Genomic DNA, 19,502 nt, shown 5'->3' on the forward strand with positions numbered 1-19,502 from the left:
ATCAATGCAGTTGATTCTGATGTCTTACTCTCCCTTAGTTGGCCCTCCTCTGTCTACAGGACTTGGAGGAGCCTGTTGAGGCACACTTGAGTCCACTGAAGTCTCCTATGACTGATGCCAAATCATATTGAATAGCACATGGCAATTTCATGAGAAAAGTGCTGCTTTTTGCCTCTCTTATTAACCGTGGCCAGTTGCATGTAGCATATGTTGTGAAATCTAACGTGTGTGATTTGTGTGGATGTTTTCAGAAAACAAGAGTAATACCTGTTATGGAATGATGTTCTCTACGGCTGCTTTTATCAGTTATACCATGAAGTATTACAAACCTTTAGCCTTTAAAAATGCTAGCATTATGCATTGCTGAGTGATGATATATCTGATACATATATGTATATACCCTTACTAATTATGGTTAAGAATAGCATACATTTATTAACACCATCTGTATGATTTATGAGACCTGTCTTCCTAGTCTGGGGTGTTAAAACTGTATTCCTAGAGCATGGAGTGAGCTTTCAGTTTTAACTTTAGCATCTTCTGACACCCCACAGACAATATCGCACTTGCATCAAAAACACATTTTGTGCTAACTCTTGAAACTATCCTGCCCCAAACTGACTATTACTGACACTTCTCTTCCCCCCACCTGTCTCTCCTCTCCACCTCTCTCTCTCTCTCTCTCTCCTCTCCACCTCTCTCTCACTATCTCTCTCTCTCTCTCTCTCTCTCTCCTCTCCACCTCTCTCTCTCTCTCTCTCCTTCCTTCTCTCTCTCACAGCCAGGAAAAGGTGGCCTGTGTTAGAGTGAACATGGACACGGGGGCAGGAGGAGGGCAGAGCTCAGCCGCAGAGACCAGCTTGTGATGAAGGAACCAGCCCTGCCCTGACACCTGGCCCCCCCGCCCCTTACCCCACTGAGGGTCCCCCTGTTAGCAGGTGAGCCAGGCCTGTAACAGTGCAGCCTGCCTGCCTGTCTGGAGACCTGGAGAGCCCTTATATATAGGCAACAGCAGTTAAGCTCCATCTCCAGTGACCCAGTGTAGCAGCATTAGGGCCCTGAAGCCCCCCTCAGTGCACAGACAGAGGACTTACCTGCAGTGGAGAGCACATTTCTGGGGTATGAATGAACTATGCTGACACTGCCCACCGTAACCCGCCATTTTGGGTCATAATAATCCCAAAAACTGTAAGGAACCATCACCATGAACCATGCTGCAACTGCCCACAGACCCCACCATTGTAGGTCATAATAACCCCTTGTAAGTAATCATCATCATCATCACCACCACCACCGCAGATGCCAAAGGGGGCCACACTTGTAGGGATCTTCGATGGTTGTGTATGCTTGAATTTACTTTTATGTTTAAAAGGTGTATATTTTCGTATGTGATTTTATTTGTTATCATTTTAATAGTTTTACAGCACATCCTCCTCTGTTTTCTGGCAGTTGAGCTATTCTGGTTTCTCCATCTTAATTTTCTCCCAAAATATATGTTTCAGAAAAAGTACTAAACCAAACCAGCAACTATACACACCAGGTCCAAGAGACATTTTATTCAAGTCTTGATGATTGTATCAGTGCCAACATACTAACTAAACTGTTGCAAACCAATAACCGTTACATTTATATGCCTTCCTGATTATCTTTCCTGGCTGTGAAAGCATTGATCAAACCGTAACTTCTACAGAAAGGCCGGCTGGTAACATTGTTTCACTGCCCCTGGACTATCTGTATGTACTGTACAGTAACTCTGGAAAGTTCAGTTCTTAATATATTGCTGTTCACATCAAGTTGTTCAGCTGAGGATAGATGTTTTTATGTGCATGTCACTGCTCAGATACGGTGTTTGAGTGGATTTTCTTGTTTTTTATTAGTTTTTGTTATGTTTCAAAAGACAATATTCTCTGAAAGGCCATTAAGGCCATTAAGGAAGTGGTGGTATGAATCTATTTGTACAGAAAGCACTTTAGATTTGTTTGCCAGTACAGTAGCTAGCTCATGCACAGGCCTGAATTTAGCTGAAACATTTTCAATACCCCCAAAATGAACACAGAAGTGTTAGTCAGGAAACAACAGCTTTTCCAACTGTCGTGAGTACTTTACTGTCTGTTATCATCTGTATCACAATTATTTTGATGGATAGGAAATTGAAAAATGACTGTGTGGTCAAAATATTTAAATGAACAATGCTGACAAGGTACTTTATTAAATCTGATTCTCTCTCAGTATTGACTCACCTTTGTTGCACCTGTTTTGATACCGCTGCATCACATGTCAAATGTATCAGTCAAGTCTGTGTTAGAGATGTCGTTTTATGTTGAATATTTCCTAAGCTGTAAAATGTATAATTGTGATGATATACAATTGTTTTCATTGCTTAGCCCACATGTTTTAGCAATAATAGAAGAGTACCATGGATGTAGTGACAGTTCTCCTATTACTAAGTTGAGAAGGGTAGTTTGTCAAACCCCACGTCTTCTTTGTGTGTCTGCTGTATTGACTAGTGTGTAGCTGACTTTACAGACAATAGCTTACGTGCCTTGTGAAAGCTCTTTGTGTGTCTTTTATTCATACTGTAAATCTATAGTATTAATGTTCAGGTATAGTACACACATGGCACTGAAATGCCAAAGAGAGACAAGAGCCAGAGTATTTTTGCAGTATTGTTCTGAATGTCGACAGTATGTGAAAGCCATCCTCTCAACCAAACCCACAACAGAACTGATGTGTTACAAATGTATTTATTCATACTCTTCAATTTCTGGTCAAGATATGTACTTGTATGTATTTCTGTCACTGTTGTAGTTTGTTCACACCTGGTACAGTAAGAACTGTAATGTATGGATACTCTGATGTTCATGTTTATTTTAAATGCAATATCAGTGAATGTGCACCATTAATTTAACTTCAATATCACTGGTGAAAATTGCAGAAATATTTCACCAAACACTTTTGTTTTCTTTTTTTCTTTTCTTTTTTTACAGAAAAGACAATAATTTCATTGTTACAATTTTCCTTTCAACGAAATCCTAATAATATGCGTAGACTATTTTGGGTCATTACAAATGTTGTTTTGATATTGTTCTCAGTAGGTTCTTCAACTCATTGTATAACACAAATGGTATTGCAGTGCAATGGATTCCATGTGTATTATATTTTACCTTAGATCTACATATGGATCTGTATCATAGAAACACGGTGTTCCTTAGGACCATGTATTACACTGACTACACAACACTGCAGTCAAGCACAGACAAATCCTATTATGTTGTTTAGATAAAACAAATATTTTTTGTAACTGTTGATGGAAAGCAATAAAAGTATGTCAGTGTCTATCATGTCTCTCTGCGTATTTAAAGGTGCAGAATGTAGCTTTGGGCTTTGCTGCCCTCCATTGCCACACTGCAAAATAAAACATATCCTATGTTTATAGCAGCAAATATGTGCATTTCCTTGTAAACAATCAAAACATAAAATAGGTATGTACTGTAAGGCCAGTGCTCGACACCATATTTTGAAATGTGGTTTTAGAGAACAAAACTACACTGTTCAATGTTCAATTCCTCCCACAGAATCTCTTTTCTTCTTGCTACCGATTTATCTTGGTCTTTTAGCTCTTTTTAAAGCTAAAATCGTACAACCCTGGTCCTTTCCAAGCAACAAAACACACCACCAGTATGTAAATGTCATAATTAAGTAGTGCACAGAGGTATACAAAGGGTAAAAGAAAGGCCTTTGGTTCACTTGTAGATAGAAAAAAGACACCAGACAAAGGAAGTTGAAATTGCTCATGTATTATTCAAATGGTTTCGCCTACCAAATGTCATATTTTCGCAGCTTTGGGGATTTTGAGGACTTTGTAGACTATGTTCTCGTACACAGTGATGAAGTGAGGCTGGGAGTCCATGGACAGGAGGGCACAGAGAGGGATCCTCCCCCGGTTCTCCTTGTCCTCCACATCCCAGATCTCAGGCATGCTGCAGCCAGGCCTGGGGAGACACATGAGAGAGAGGGAGTGGGAGAGGGAGTGGGAGAAAGGAAAGGAATAGAGAGATGGACATGAGATGAGGAGAGAGAAAGGGGTTCAGAGATGGACGGTAAGTTCAACCATAAGCTGGGTCGTGTTCAGCAGGCACATAGTAGCAAAATATCTTACAGTACATCATGCAATGGGAAATTACAAATATATGTTTCTTACCCAGGTTAAATTCAGGTAGTAAGTGCTTTTCAAAACATATTTTGCCCTGTTTCATAAGTAATGAACACAACCCAGTTTACCTCGAGCGCCGGTTACACCAGGAGTCCTCCAGGATGAAGTAGTCAGCCTGCAGCTGCATCAGGTTCCTCTTCACCTCCTGGGCGGGTTTACGACTGTACATGGTGTACACCAGCTTAGTCCTCTCCCTGTGGAAGCATCCATTATTAGCCATTTTACTCCCCCGAACCCTTTGTAGCACAAAGACCATGTTTCCTCCGTAGACTACAATGGAGTTAGGATGATCTTTTAGGAAGATTGGTTCCGTTCACAGTAACGCTGTTGTAATGCATAACTCTAGTACTATATCATCGCCTGCCTCTGAAAAGGGTCCTCGTAGTGTGGATGATTCACAATGGGTCGACCAGTGGACAGTTTCACACTTGCCATGGTGGGCATGGATCCAGCAAATACAGCATCTATGAACACACACACACACACACACACAAATGAAAAGCAGTCTCTCACAATGCCTGGATAAGTATTCAACATATCAGTCACCGCATCAATGTGATACAGCAATCTCTATCATATCATTTAGAAGATGTGGCATCTAAACCATGTGTTTATTTGTACAGCACTGCAATGTAGGCGACCTGGAACACAACCATCGACATGACTCACTGGGCGCAGTGTTGGCCTTCACCCACTCCAGCATCTGCTCCTGAGGCGGGTCGCTGAAGTCTCCCATGATGCCCAGCTGGCTCTGGAAGTTGGCCACGCCCTGGATAGCCATGATGGACAGGATCCCGAACACGGCGATGTGGTGCTTGAAGCGTTCCCCGATCCAGCCAAACAGCTGTAGGGACAGTGAAGAAAACGTGTAAATGAATTCTCAGGTCAATGTGAGTGGCCTGGGGTTGGTTACATCACAAACAGATCTGGGGGTGATCCAGGGTACGCCAATACAGCCACAACGTGTGTTCTGACTGGACTACAGCGTGGTCATTCAGACAATGATGATGAAGCACTAAATGAGAGATATACAGTAAGATCAGGTATCAACTTTATTGTTCCCAGAGGGAAATGTTTCTCTGACAGTTAAAGTGCTGCTGCTTCACACATCCAAAAAATCTACACTATACACATAATACAAATCACATATACAATAGTGCAACGGATCCCCCCCACACCTCTACACACAATCAGTCGATGGCAAGATACTGTTCTACACACACACACACACACACACACACACACACACACACACATAATCAGTTGATGGCAAGGTACTGTTCTACACAATTTTCAGTTGCAAAACAGGTCACATCACAAGCTTTGTTCCTTGTGCATTGCAAACTAGTTCTACTCAGACAGCTGTCTTGACGTATTTGGCCAACGCCCCAACATACTCCAGTATGTCTCGAGTCCTTATTTTTGTTGCAAGTGGGATAAATTGTTACCAGGGCAGTGGTTTTTAAACTCGGTCCATTAACTAACTAAAAACTAACCTTTAGCCTGAGGAAGTGACAATATGTCAATTTAGCCGCCAACATGCTCATTTAGCTGCCAACATGTATCTCACCTGTCTGGAGCAGATGAGGGAGGCCATGACGCACATGTGAGGAGCCTGGAAGAGCTTGAACCTCATGACTAGGACTGCCAGCAGGCTGAAGGCTACCAGCTGCAGGCTGTGGTACACCATCTGACACAGGGAGAATGTCATGAGTTTGATATACAGTATGTTGATACACTATTTACACTATATTATTCATAGTGACATAGTGTTTGTACACTATTCACACTATTCAGGAGCAGGGCAGCACAGAGAATGTCATAAGGTTGACATAGGGTTTGACATAGTGACATAATGTTGATGAGCCATTTCGGGGAATTTTTTTGTATTACATTGAAGACAATTGAGTTTGAAGTGAAAATAGTTGTGTTGACTTACCTCACCATTAGCAAACTGTGTCGTCCTAAAATATGAAAAACAATTCAAAATTGTAAAGAGTAATCAGGGCTCTGTCTGTGTCTACAGGACCTGTCAGGCAGCAGGTGGCAGCAGTAGCCTGTCAAGATGATACTAGTTCAACTGCTACATGCTGTATTGAAACCATCTGTGTTCCGTGAATGACAATAGTGGAACTCCACTCGCCTACCTTGGGTGAATTTAAAATAGTCGTTTAATATTTCTGAGAAAATATTGTTATATTATTATTCACTTTCCAGTGATCTCTTTTACCTCGCCCTTTTATTTTGAAGTCACGAAAAAGAAACAGTTCACAGAACACATACTGAAATCGACTTACTCCTCAGAGTCTCTCAGATCCTGTTTTGAGTCAACTTTCTCTCGCCTAAGAAATCTCCAGACCTCTTTAACTGCCTAAAAAGAAAATAAGTTAGATTATTATATTAGGCTCATAAATTCACTCAAATACAGATGTACCATTTTTCAGTGGTATGAACATGAAGAGGCCAAAGTGGAGAAAAAAAATATTTGTTACTTTTCCGGAAATGATGCTGAAAGTAAGCATGTTCACAGGGAGTATCAAGGTCTTTATGTATCCCAACAAAGTCTGGAATGAAAACACAAGACAAGTATTTAACTGACATTAAAAGACTGGCACTTTGGCATGATTAGTCTTGGATAAACAGCTCATTACAAAAACCCAACGCAGTACCGGTGATGAGCTGCAACTCACCTCCAGCTCCATGAAGTCAAACTCTGCAGCGCAGGTGTACATCAAGGTGTGGAAGTCCTTGTAGTTGGTAAACTTGGATCTGATCAAGTTGTTGAAGTGTGCCTGTTGAAAATAAGACAGAAAGAAAGAAAGAAACAAAACTGAGTACAGAACCCTCCTGTCCAGGTCAGAGGAAGTCCAAAACAGACATACAGTACTGTCTGTGGTCAGGGGTGGAATTTGGGGGGGGAAATTACTCTGGGAACAATAACAAATTCACTGGGCATTCCACTAAAATATAAAATTGTATTAAAACATGAAAATACACAATGTAAACCAAAAATGCTGTGGTAACTTGAATTGAACAATGCAGAACACAATGAATAGGCTGAACCACTGAAGTCATCATCAGTGAGTGAATCAGCAAAGGGAAGACCTTTTGTTTGTGACATAATCTGCCTGTATTAAACTCTTCCTCTTCATTCCTTCCCAGAGTGCACAGCTGGAGAACATATCGATACAATGTTGACTATTCAACCAGGAACTTACATCACCCGACACTCCGAGAATGGCCGACATGACCAGCTTGAAAACCACAGTGCTGGCGAACCAGGCCACACCTTGGGCCAGCTGAGGAGATGGAGGGAAAAATCATTTACATTTACATTTTTGGCATTGAGCAGACACTTTTATCCAAAGCGACTTACAAGTACATTTGTCTAAAGTAAGTGAATGATCAATGCATCAGTCATCATAAGAAAAAAAATCTATGCTAGGACCAGGTGCCATTGGCAGGAAGGAAGGATCACTTGACATCTTTGAGTCAACACTCAAAGATGTCATAATGAACTTGTGTCCCACTGTTCCAGTAATTCTGCAGTATGGGAATACATGTAAATCAGGGGTTAAGCTGAAAGGAGATTGGAGTCACAACGTAGGCTTCTATGGGTATCCAATAGATTACGTAAGTAACGGATCATGGAATAGCAACCAATTCTGGAAACAATTCCACCAATAAACCCCTTAATGTAATTGCATGAGTGTACAGTATCACTCAATTCAAACGGAAATAGGTTTGTCTTACCATTGTGATGATTCTCGATTCGCAGATTCGGGCAATGTCGTTTTTAGCAAAGATAACCGCCTGAAAGACACCATCTCACAGGAATGGGAAGTGTGACAAAATGACACCGTACTCAATCATATTTCAATGCGTTTTTTTAAGAGTTCATATAACCGTCTACTCACCATACCAGCCACCAGGGAAGAGGTGTAGAAAGACGTTAAAAGCATCAGATTCCCAAACAGCATGACAAAGCAGGCGGTGAGAGATGCCTGAAGAGCAGAAACAAAGCACTCTTTCAAGGTGTCAGAAATACATACGTCAAGGTTAAAAAACCCACACAAAAACCAGGGCTGTCTTATTCTATCTACAACAATAGCGGAAGCTTTATCCTGTACATATTGTCCTAAGCATATTGATGAATCATGAATGCCATTAGTGTGCATAAGTGTCAATACATTTAAATTCCGTGCTAGTAATTACCATGTGCATAGCAAGAAGGCCCTTCATCTTTGCAGTGGAGAGATAGCCAGTAACGTAACAGGCAAACAGGCAAGCGATCTGAAATCAAATGACACACTATAGCATTATAATTCAACTTAATTAACCGTTCTGATGAGGGTACCGTTAACAGATTTGTATAGGCTTATTCAAATGGACCACTAAGAATAGCACACTGTACATTCCTGGGTTTCTGAAATCATTGATGGAATTGATTTAAAAGCTATGTGATTTGACTGATTCAGTCACAAGAGTATTTGGAGGTCTTTCTCACTCAGAGAAACACTTCACCCTCATTGTGTGGACTTTCTTACCTGAGTGTGCAAAACAAACTGAGCAAAAGGCCAAGGGAGAATGAACAGGGCGTTGCAGACACCAAGGGCTACTAGGGTTACAGGGTTGGAACGCCTACAAAAGACCGGACACAACAAAGAACAACAGTAGCACCGCCATGAAGAGTCACCATTTAACACTATTCAACATCTAAGCCATATGTATACAATGTAAGTGTGGTGAGGCTGAGGTAAATACATGACTGGAGCTAGATACCTGAGAAAGTGGGTTAACAGCACCATCTGCAGGACAAAGAAGGGATAGGAGAAGCTCTCCCTCAGCGACGGTGTCCACATGACACGTGTGCTCTGGAACACATGGTGGAGATCAGTGGAGGCTGGTTGAGGTATAAAATGGTATCCTCATTCCATTCCATGCATTGCAATGAGGTGGTCCTCTAATTTCTATCTCCACCAGCCTCCATTGGTGGAGATCCGGTACCACAGAATTCACCAGCCAATCCATTTACATTTTACATTTACATTTATGGCATTTAGCAGAAGCCTTTATCCAAAGCGACTTACAACAAATACATTTGACTAAGTAAGTGAATCATCTATCCATCAGTCATCATAAGAAACATTTATCTATGCTAGGACCAGGGGCTATTGGCAGTCACAATGCTAGAAGATCCATGTTTCCATGTTTATTTAGGCCTGCACCATGTAACCACTGCAGATCTCTCATCAACAAACAGAGAGACTTGAAAGGCATCATGGCTCAAACAGCTAGAGCCTCACCTCTCCATGGTTGAAGAAGAGACACAGGATGGTGACAATGCCCCCCAGCCGACTGCCGCTGGAGAGAGACCAGCAACAAGAACATAAACCACTGCCACTCACCAAGTACCAGCAGAAGGTGGATAGACAATAATCTGTGATAGTTTAATGGACATATAGTGTAGCGCTTTTTAAAGATGCTCAAGGCACTTTACATTGTATGGGGGGGATTTTTACGGCATAGTGAAAGAGCCAGCAGAAGTGCATGTAGGTTTATGAGAATGGTTTACCTTAGGTAAGTGCCGTAAAGGAAGAACAGGCTCATCAGTAAGCCATGGAGGATGAAGACAGAGGAGACGTAAAAGTGGGCCGGATCTCCCATCCCTTTAAGAGGAGGAAAACGCCAGATGGTATATGGTATGATGGTAGACCATATAGGACTGGTCTCCCAGACACAGATTAAGCATAATCCTAGACTAGAACACTTTCAATTCACAGTGTGATTTAGTCCAGTTTGGAGGACTAATCTGTTCGGAAACCCAATGTTTACAAAATGGCCTCCTGACAGTGAGACGGTGATCTAGTGTGTGGTGTATTTGTACCTTCACAGCTCTCCACTGGGTTCAGTCCATCACCCCTGTTGACATTCCAACAGATCTTAGTCTGGATGCCAAAGAAGTCCATGGTGCCAGTGTAAATCCTGAAAAGCGTTCCAAGGAAAATCTACTGACAGAGAGGGGGGGTAACTGAGATACAAACGGTAACCAATAGACACTCAAACAATGACATTGCCTATAATAGGGGCCCAGAGTTGGTCCTGGTGAGATAACGCGATCAAGAAAACCTCCTGATATGGACATACTTTTCTATTCACTGTACTGCAGTTTTGAAATTATTGCATTTGTCTTTGATGTTATTAAACTATGTAAACAACTCTACACTTACTTACAGTACACTTCTACTATGTATATACATTATACAGTGTATAGAGTAAAATCTTGCACATAAGAAAAGGGATAGGCATAGGTTTTGCAATGTATACGGTTCTTCCAACTCCTCTACAGTACCTCTGGGTGCAAATTGAACCTCTTCAGGGTGTTTATCACCAGAGGGTACTCTGTAAACCTGTCATTCATGATCAGGTGGAGTCCTTGCAGGAAAGACGGTGCATTGATGAACACCTTGAAATAGGAATAATACAGACCCTGCAACATAAAATGATGAATATGTCAGTGAATCGAACTGCGTGTTGATACTGTTAACACTGCTGTGACAATTAGTCAGTTATGTTATTACAAGAGATATCAAAACCCACCCACAATGGCAGAAATGTAAACGGTGGGAAGCAGGAAGGGAAATTGGTAGTATAAACTACTCTAACATAACAGTATTCAAATCTGGAGAAGGAAGCTAATTGCATCTACCACTGAAGCTGCAAATGGCCTAGCTCTCAAATATGATCTTACCATCTCAGTGCGGAAAGCCATTTCTTTTTCAATTGATGACAGGTGTGAAAAGTGTCTATCATTTTCAAAGAGGTTTGTAAGATGGTACCTAAACAAAGACATGACACAATCAAGACATTTTCGATAGCTATTTAGATTATCCATAATTTGAAAGAATTAAATTGATTTAATTAATGATTTAGGATGGACGATGGTCTATCTCTATAATGTCATGTCATGTCATGACCAGAGACATGACTTAGGCATCTGGCTGTAGCCTAAGTGATCTTACCAGTGTAAAAGTCCAGCCAGGATTGCTATGGAAAGGACACACAAGTTGTTTCATTAGCCCTACCTCTAGACACATTACAATATTAATTGATACATTATAGGCTTTTATAGAGCTATTATTACTTATTTGAGACACATTTAAACTCACCTAGAATGACTGTGATTCCGATATTTGTGAAATCTCCCACAGCAATGCCTAGTTTATTTTTGATAAATGCAGATCCGTTGAAAAATCCTTCTTTACTTTCTAAAACACAGTTGAGAGAGACACATTTTCGTGGCTGTCGTGCGCTTTTGCGTGACATATTCCGAGAAAATGGTTTACCCTTTCCATCAGGGCAGCCTTCTGATTTAAGAAAATCTTCCTCATCACTTCCAGTACCAGTTGAGGCCACTTCTTGGTCGACTGGCCGGTAATTCAGAATTCTCCTAACCATTTTTTCAGACTCGGAGTCCGACACTATATCCGCATGTGACATAGGCCAAAGTGACAGAGATAGTTACGTTATACAATACGTTTCTTTTCATGGGTTAGCTAGTTCGAGCTAGTTAGCTAGTTTACAAATGTGTTTTTTAAGGCCCTTCCACTGGTCTCAGGACCGTAATTTAATACAGTAACCTTGGAAACACACCAGCGTTCGACGATTAAAGACGCGTGATATGCTTCCGTTCAAATATATCCATCATGACAGTCCATCATGACATTGTCTATTCTGAATATAAAACAACACACGTTTTAATTTCATGATAATTCACTCTGTTTTGTGAATTTCTGTTCACCGGCATTATTTAGCTACGATTCCAAATGGATCGACAAACGTTCTACAAAAAATATGTTTTTGAAAAACAAATACTTTGACGTATGAAATACACATTGTAACCAAAAATGCTTCTCATAACACATTCATGATATTACGCTACAGCAGTCATTCATAAACCACACAACACGGAAATTAAAGTATGTTTACTTTAAAACTGCTTGTTTGAGTCAGTCCTACAAGTAGATATTAAATACAATATTACACTGATATTACAGTTTCAACAAATATTGCAACTACACAGACATAACATACTTGCTCATTCTGTCACACAGAAACAGTGCTTTTTTAATGGTAGCCTATTAAACATACTACTGTAGGCCTATATTACACAGGGGTCAGTTGCTCTTTGTCATACAAGATATCAAGATATGAACTCTTATTTTCTATTCTACTATGACAGAGACGATATCTTTGAAGAATATTGTGGTCTCATGATTTTAAGGGCCTCGTATGACATCCACAGTGTCGCTGAGTGTCATTTTGGTGACTTGAGAGAGTTCAAAGCCTTTTCCTCCATGTAGCAGAGCACTCTTTTCTTCTGTAGTGGCTTGGCCTGTTGTCCAAGAGATGTACACTGATTCTGTAGATACAGGGGGGGTAAACTCACGGGGCCCTTTGTGTTCAGCCAATCAGTGGTGTTGGTCTGATTCCCAGGGCTCAGTTGGCAGCATTGGGCGGGCCCTCAGGAATTAGCGACATGAAGAACGTGATGATGAACGACCAGGTAGAGGAGAGGAAGCCAGCGTGGGGAATACCATTGGGATCCTCTGGTCCTTCCTCCCCACTCTCGCCATCATCATCGCCCAAGCCTTCATCCATGACCCGTTCCTGTGCAGGACAAACATTGAAATTATTCAAATTAACAATGGCAAAGCATTCAAGCTGGAGTGTTCTGAGGAGACATACTTTCCCTTCTTTTTCCCCTCCCTTCTGCTTCCCACATCACATCACAGAGTTAACTTACTACTGTACACATGTGCAGTTGTAATCATTACCTATACCAGAGACTGTATATAGTAGAGACATGCCACTCCCTTGATTTACTATTGGTTTCGCGAGATGGGGAAGATGGCGCCAGTCCCATGTGGGGACACATTTCTGACCAACTGCCACACAGTTATAGATGAGCAGTTGTCAATAATAGGTTTGCATTGCTGGGATCAGATCTTTCTAGCGCCACTTCCCAATTAACGCATGTGTTAGACTACAGCGGGAGGCTAGGATGGCTAGGACAAAGCCAAATAAAGTGTATTTTTAACTACTTTTAACGATCAAATGACAGCACACAATGTTTCTACACACTTCAGTGATCTGAAGAAAAGAAAAGAAGTGAGAGTTTTTGTTCTGCCCTCCCATAGGCGACCTGTCTAAATTTTTTTTTTTTTTTTTAAAAAGCATTTTTGGCGAAGGTGGATACCATTTCTTGGAGGTCATGATGAAATTCTGCATCCATGTCATCCTGGTGGGCCGCGTCACCAGGCTGGAGGTCGTTCTCAAGGTTAAAGGGAAACCAGCCTGCTTGATGCCTACACAGAGAAAAAGACGGTGACAACCTGTTTAACTGACATCCTTTTTAAATTATTATTATTATTATTATTATTATTATTATTATTAGCCCAGCCACCACCTCCCCTCATCAGACGACCTAAATACTTTGTTTGTTGTATTTGTTTTTACATTTTATTTACAAGGTACTCTTTATCTACGAGACATATTTTTTCACATGGTAATTTCAGTCCTCTCTGGTATACAACTGAAATACTTTAACAACACGTCTGTTGGGACAACGTCATTCAGATGGACCACAGAGAAAGGAAAAGGTTTATCAAGATGACCAGAACTCTTAATTGTATAATTTACAACATTTCACCACCAGCGGGAACACATTATTGTCCAGATGGAGCGAAAAAGCAAAAAAAATTAAAAGAAACGAATAGAGGCCAACAACACACAGGGGGGCAAGAGAGCTAGGCAGGGAGGACTGTACTGCCTGTACAATGGAGAAACGCTGCACCACAACAGAGTTTGAATTTCAGCCGGGAACCGACAGGCCAAATGAGCTTGGGTTTGCCTTGAAAGCGCTGTTTAAAATGTTTTAGATGCTGTATAATCTTGAGATTTAAAATGTTTTAGATGCTGTATAATCTTGAGATTTAAAATGTTTTAGATACTGTATAATCTTGAGATTTAAAATGTTTTAGATGCTGTATAATCTTGAGATTTAAAATGTTTTAGATGCTGTATAATCTTGAGATTTAAAATGTTTTAGATACTGTATAATCTTGAGATTTAAAATGTTTTAGATGCTGTATAATCTTGAGATTTAAAATGTTTTAGATACTGTATAATCTTGAGATTTAAAATGTTTTAGATGCTGTATAATCTTGCATGGCTGTGTGATAACTCGCGACGCGCCTACAGCTCTCTCTCCCTTCGCTGTAGTCAGAGAGATGCACAGGAGCAGCTCCACCTGTTCAATACAATGTTCACACAGGCTACTGAACTCTCTCCTATTAATTAAAAACTGAGTGTCTCTCTTTCCACTCTTCCTAGCAAGTGGTTTCTCCTCTACTCACTCCGCTGCGCCGCAATTATGCTGCTGTGCAGAACGGAATATGCTCTGGATAAAGGCAAGTCTGGTGTGTTTTTAATTTAGTGTTTTTTTGGGGCTCAGGCTCATGAAATGTCTGCAATGTCAGGTTCGGGTGAGACTTGGGCCTCATCTCAACGGGCCTTGGCTGGGTAGTGCTTGACTTCAAACTCTACACCACAAGCAGGTCCACAGGTTAGGTCGAAAGGGCTGAGGGGAATACTCACAGGTATAGCAGCAACATGGCACCCATCACCATGATGAAACGGCTGAAGGAGGAGTAGAAGTAGACTATGCAGAGCAAGATCGCAGCGCGCGAAAAAGTGAACACCCAGTCCAGCCAATCACGGTTCTGCTCCTCCTCGTTCAGCCCCTCCCCCCCCTGTGCGTTCATCTGGACATCGGGGTCACCACGCCGCTCCTCTGGGACATGCTGGTTCTGAGGATGTGATTGGCCCGGCTCGGCTGAGAGCAGGTCAGGCCTGAGATGGTGGGAGGAGGCAGCTACCACCTGACTGGAGAGGGAGGGAGAGAGACAGAGAGAGAGAGAGAGAGAGACAGAGACAGAGAGAGAAAATGTAAACTGACCCCTGTCAGTTGATCAAGATTTGTTTTAATCGGGGACAGCCCTGTACTGTGACCGGACTGTGATCTGATCATCATGGTCGGACAACAGAACTGTGACTTTAAGTGTGATGTATAGACAAGGCCATACTGTGGAGTAGTAGTGGGACATAAAGAGACTTACTAGTGCATGTAGTACTGCCGGGCATACATCTGCTGCCACCACAGCAGAGTCATGGTGTTGTACATGGGGTAGGCTGGCATGTTCATGGGAGGGCCAGCCTGTGGAGGGAACTGGTTCCACATGTAGCTGAAAGAGAGGTGGCATGGCTGTTATGAGAGGTTTGATTGTGACTAATAGACTAGTAGCACAAACACACTAAATAACTGCACATTCACATTGCTAACCATCGGATAAAACCAAAGTGAATGCAATTTGCATGAGAATGCTCAATAGAGAGACCGTGTATGCTTACCCTTGCATATAGGCAGGGTGCACTGGCTGGTTAGGGGCGGGGCCTGTGCGGTGCCTCAGCCCATCGGTGCTCTGTCCAGTGGGTGTTAATTGGTCATCCTGGCTAGGGGAGGAGCTACTCGTGCTCTGACCTGTCTGGAATTAAAAATAAATAAATAAATAATATTCATCAGTAGCTGAGGACCACAGACCAGACAGTATAGTACAGTAGGTGTGTAAGAGTGATGAAATGAGTGGCAATGAATGGGAACGTGTGATGAAGGGCGTAGGGGGTATAACTCACTGTAGGGCTGGTTGTGGGGACTCCAGGGGGCTTGTTACTGCGGCTGCTGTGGGGCTTGGGGGACCCAGGGGGGGTTCGTGATGCACACACCAGATGAACCATGTGATACCCTTCCTGCTGTAAAAGTCACCAGTGGACATTAGCAAAGATAGACACACGTTTGCGTCAGCCAAGTAAGAAACATGATGGGAATCAACTTGACCTTAAGATGAATACATACAGAGTCAATGACCCTTAAGATGAAAACAGACAGAGTCAATGACCCTTAAGATGAAAACATACAAAGTGTAATCAACACTCAGTAAAGTTCTGTATATTTATAAACATGAAAGACAAGAACATGAATGCAGCAGCAGGGATACATACCTTTCTGAGAACATCTTTCAATGTCAAGTGATCCAACAGGAGCTTCCCAGAATACACCAACCTCTGGTCTTTGGAACTCTTACATAAACACATACAGTACACAATTTAAACTAACTACAGAACATAACCGTTATTCAATGATAACAGGCCCCTTTCCTCTACTATCAGTAAAGTGAATGCTCCCCTTAAATTGCTTACATTTACAAGAAGTGAACGGTGTTTCGATAAAACATAAAACGGGCATAACCTATTAATAACCTGAGGGGGAAAACGTATGCCTGTTGGAAAACACAAGAGCCAGCTGCTGAGTCTGAGCCAGAGTTAAGGTAACTAGGGTGGCCAACATACTGTTCCAAAGCTCAGGGCAGTTCATTGGATAGAAATGACTTAGCCTTACACACCATGGATTAGTTTAGACACACAGGGCCAATAGAGAATCTTCTTAACTCTGCCTTTACATTCTGAATTAATGGGATCCCCATTTCATGCCTGTCCTGATGAACAACCTGGGTAAGGCTTGAAACGTTGACTTTTCAACAGATTGTTTGTCACTAACAAAGTGAGCTCTGCCACCTTGATAAACCAAACATGATCGACAGAAGATGACACAGACAGGAGAAGTGTTCAGATTGCTACACAAGGACCCTCTACCCTATGTTTACAATGATTACATATCCTACTAAATAGGAAACATTACAAAATGTAATTGTAGGGCAGAACAAAGGAATATCACTACTGTCCTTCCCGCCTGATGTCAAATCTAGGCCTACGGAGACTCAGGCTCGGAGGGTCTTTGGGCTGTGGAAATTAGTTTTAACTTTCCATTTCTAATGTTTCAGAATATGGGTTGAAGATAATTGGTATTATCCAGACTACAATAAGCAAACATCACTGCACAGTAAAAATCAATTGCTAATTAATGTTAGTAACTGTTAGGTACAGTGTAGCTTACATACTAAGGCTAACACTGTCCACTAAACCATAATCAATAAATAGTCCTCCATGAGAATATTCCTCAGGGAGTGTTTTAACATCAAACAAACACCAAGAGAAAGCTGACATCAAACAAATAGCAAGAGAAAGCTGGCCTGGTTTAGGAGCTTTAATTTATTCTCCAAAACAAAATGCCATCCATCCATTTAGTAAGAGGATTACTTGTTTGAGAGGTCCTCATTTACTGGTACAAAGGCCTCAATTTAAATAAGTCTCTGGCAACATAACCTACTTATGCTCTTAAATCACATGCAGAGTCACGTCTCTGCAGTACCAGACAACACTCGTCAGTTCTGTAACTGTGGGTTCAAGTGCATCCCAGACACTAGATACTGTTAGTCTGCAGAACACATAAGAGAAAGCATGAATTTGCCTTCATAAACGGTTTATGATCTGGTGAAAGCATTTGCAATTAAAAACTGTTATTAACAGTGCAACGAAATTTAAGTTGTTGGGACTATTTATTATTATTTGTAATAGGCTACATGTAAACATATAATGAACACTCAGTAAAGTACTGTACTTACACACCTTGTAAAGGCAACCTTTATGTAAAATGTTACCAAAGTAAGGGTAGGCTAACAGGTCTAGGAATCAAATGTTTTGACCCTATGAGGTAAAGTACAGACTGGGGCTCACCACTCGATGTAAAGGTGCTTTCAGCAAGGATGGGCATTTTACAATTTTCGTAAAGAAATGTTAAAGATTATAGAATGGACATGGCCCTATTTTCTATTCAATCTATTCTAGGCATGCATTCCTATCTGGATGCTCCAACCCCATCTGAATAGACCTCAGGGGCAATTAACACACACACCAGAGGCCCTCCTGTCTCCTCCACACATGAACCACGAGCCATGGCAGCATACTCACCGGTTTACTTGGATACACGTGTGAGATATGGGTTTTTAGTTTCTCCACTGTCCAGTTCAAGAAGCAGTTGATGGTCTGGTCATCATACTTTTGGTTGGGTGCCTTGATCACAAGGGTGACGGGACTGTCGACAACACCTTGGTCCATGCTTCAGACCATCTATTTCAGCAGCCAAGTCCTGTCTGTGTAGTCGTGTCCTCCTCCAGTCTTAAAGTCCCCTGCACATGCCAGAGATATGGGGCTTGAACATATACAGGTTTTTTCTTCCAACGTGGAAAAAATCAAATCAATGGAATGCTATCCATCTCCAGCTGCATGATGATGTGTTGTAAATCACATCGACACCTGAAAGACAAGAATAACTAACACAGACACTAACACAGACACAGACACACACAGACACACAGACACACACACAGACACACACACAGACACACACACAGACACACACACAGACACACACACACAGACACACACACACACACAGACACACAGGTTTGGTGACGTTTACACAATGTAGGTGAATTTCATCTGAACATACAAATACTGACTTGGACAGCTAACTAGCTTTGGCAATGGCTTGTCAACACACGGCAATACAAGCAAACGTGTACAGTTAACTGTACAACTAGCAATGTAGCTCTGCCAGGTAGAGTAGATACTGTTACTGCTATGCCACTGACATTATTATCACGATATATTACAGTGCTAGGCCCTTCAGAAGTCGCTCATGCATATCAGACTCGTAAACACTGCGTCCGTGGAAAGGGGTCAACTTATGAAAAGCTGAAAAGCTGACAATATTACCGCCAGTTCAAGCAATACAGTTTTAGCTCAGTAGTAGCTCGCAGCAGTAGAAGTTGGTTGTTGCTAGCTAGCTAACTCATGAAATGCACATAAAGCCAGGTAAGCTAAGTATGATCGGACACTTACAATGATAGCTAGGTTTACCCACCTCAGTTTCCAGTGACTGAAATTCGACCAGATCACCTGAACAACACGTGTTAAAAGTCCCTGAAAATAAACGGAATAGTGCCAGACCTGTTGTTGTAACCAGCTACTACTAGTTAGCTAAATCGATGGAGCAATCCTGTGCGGACATGACGTCAGAATGTCTACAACAGCTGATCTACCAGCTGATGAGAGGAAGACAAAAACAGGTACATTTCTTATAATAATTGTTCACAGCATGTGTGTAAAGTTGTGTTCAACCATTTGATAATGATAAAAATGGTGGTAAAATACAGTGTAATTACAGTAAGTGTGGTTCTAAGTAATTGTTTAAAAGAACGGATTATTTATG

At 41.5% G+C, this 19,502-nt stretch overlaps 3 protein-coding genes across 4 annotated transcripts in view; 1 reads left to right on the plus strand and 2 right to left on the minus strand.

The window, feature by feature from the left end:
* Positions 1 to 3,386, plus strand: part of LOC310812430 (sodium bicarbonate cotransporter 3-like) — a 34,565-nt gene extending 31,179 nt beyond the window's left edge. Inside the window, exon 26 of the mRNA XM_083680982.1 lies at positions 782 to 3,386. Within this exon, the coding sequence (XP_083537108.1) occupies positions 782 to 866 (85 nt within the window). The 3' untranslated portion in view covers positions 867 to 3,386. The remainder of the gene's footprint in view (positions 1 to 781) is intronic.
* Positions 3,387 to 3,826: 440 nt separating this feature from the next.
* On the minus strand, positions 3,827 to 11,671 carry LOC310812573 (protein C-mannosyl-transferase DPY19L1-like; the record flags this gene model as incomplete). The annotated part of the gene is made up of 22 exons (XM_083681196.1): positions 3,827 to 3,992; positions 4,282 to 4,407; positions 4,578 to 4,677; positions 4,883 to 5,057; positions 5,784 to 5,903; positions 6,153 to 6,177; positions 6,511 to 6,584; positions 6,706 to 6,777; positions 6,904 to 7,005; positions 7,432 to 7,512; positions 7,967 to 8,026; positions 8,131 to 8,217; positions 8,429 to 8,506; positions 8,761 to 8,854; positions 8,996 to 9,087; positions 9,520 to 9,577; positions 9,789 to 9,882; positions 10,101 to 10,221; positions 10,566 to 10,703; positions 10,965 to 11,052; positions 11,236 to 11,260; positions 11,617 to 11,671. 22 exons carry the CDS (start codon positions 11,669 to 11,671, stop codon positions 3,827 to 3,829), a joined length of 2,031 nt encoding a protein of 676 aa, XP_083537322.1.
* Positions 11,672 to 12,189: 518 nt separating this feature from the next.
* On the minus strand, positions 12,190 to 19,279 carry LOC310812433 (homocysteine-responsive endoplasmic reticulum-resident ubiquitin-like domain member 2 protein). Of its 2 annotated transcripts, none has more exons than XM_083680985.1 (9): positions 19,155 to 19,279; positions 18,200 to 18,561; positions 16,334 to 16,411; positions 15,968 to 16,084; positions 15,686 to 15,819; positions 15,394 to 15,519; positions 14,873 to 15,160; positions 13,473 to 13,581; positions 12,190 to 12,883 (listed from the first exon to the last, which is right to left on the minus strand). In XM_083680985.1, the coding sequence occupies exons 2-9, from the start codon at positions 18,344 to 18,346 to the stop codon at positions 12,713 to 12,715; spliced, it is 1,170 nt and encodes a 389-aa protein (XP_083537111.1). In that variant the 5' UTR covers positions 18,347 to 18,561; positions 19,155 to 19,279; the 3' UTR covers positions 12,190 to 12,712. The 2 variants fall into 2 exon arrangements, with proteins under 2 accessions (XP_083537111.1, XP_083537112.1); XM_083680986.1 differs by having other exon boundaries at positions 18,200 to 18,573.
* Between the last annotated feature and the right edge of the window lie 223 nt (positions 19,280 to 19,502).

Source organism: Argentina silus (assembly GCF_951799395.1).
Source record: "Argentina silus genome assembly, chromosome: 11".
Taxonomy (NCBI): Eukaryota; Metazoa; Chordata; class Actinopteri; order Argentiniformes; family Argentinidae; genus Argentina; species Argentina silus.

Coding starts and splice junctions, on each gene's coding strand:
- LOC310812433 (XM_083680985.1), bottom strand. CDS start 18,346: ATGGACCAAGGTGTTGTCGACAGTCCCGTCACCCTTGTGATCAAGGCA. Junction 16,412..18,199: donor ACGTGTATCCAAGTAAACCG/GTGAGTATGCTG, acceptor TGTTTATGTAAG/AGTTCCAAAGACCAGAGGTT. Junction 12,884..13,472: donor ATCATGACCTCCAAGAAATG/GTATCCACCTTC, acceptor TGTCCTGCACAG/GAACGGGTCATGGATGAAGG.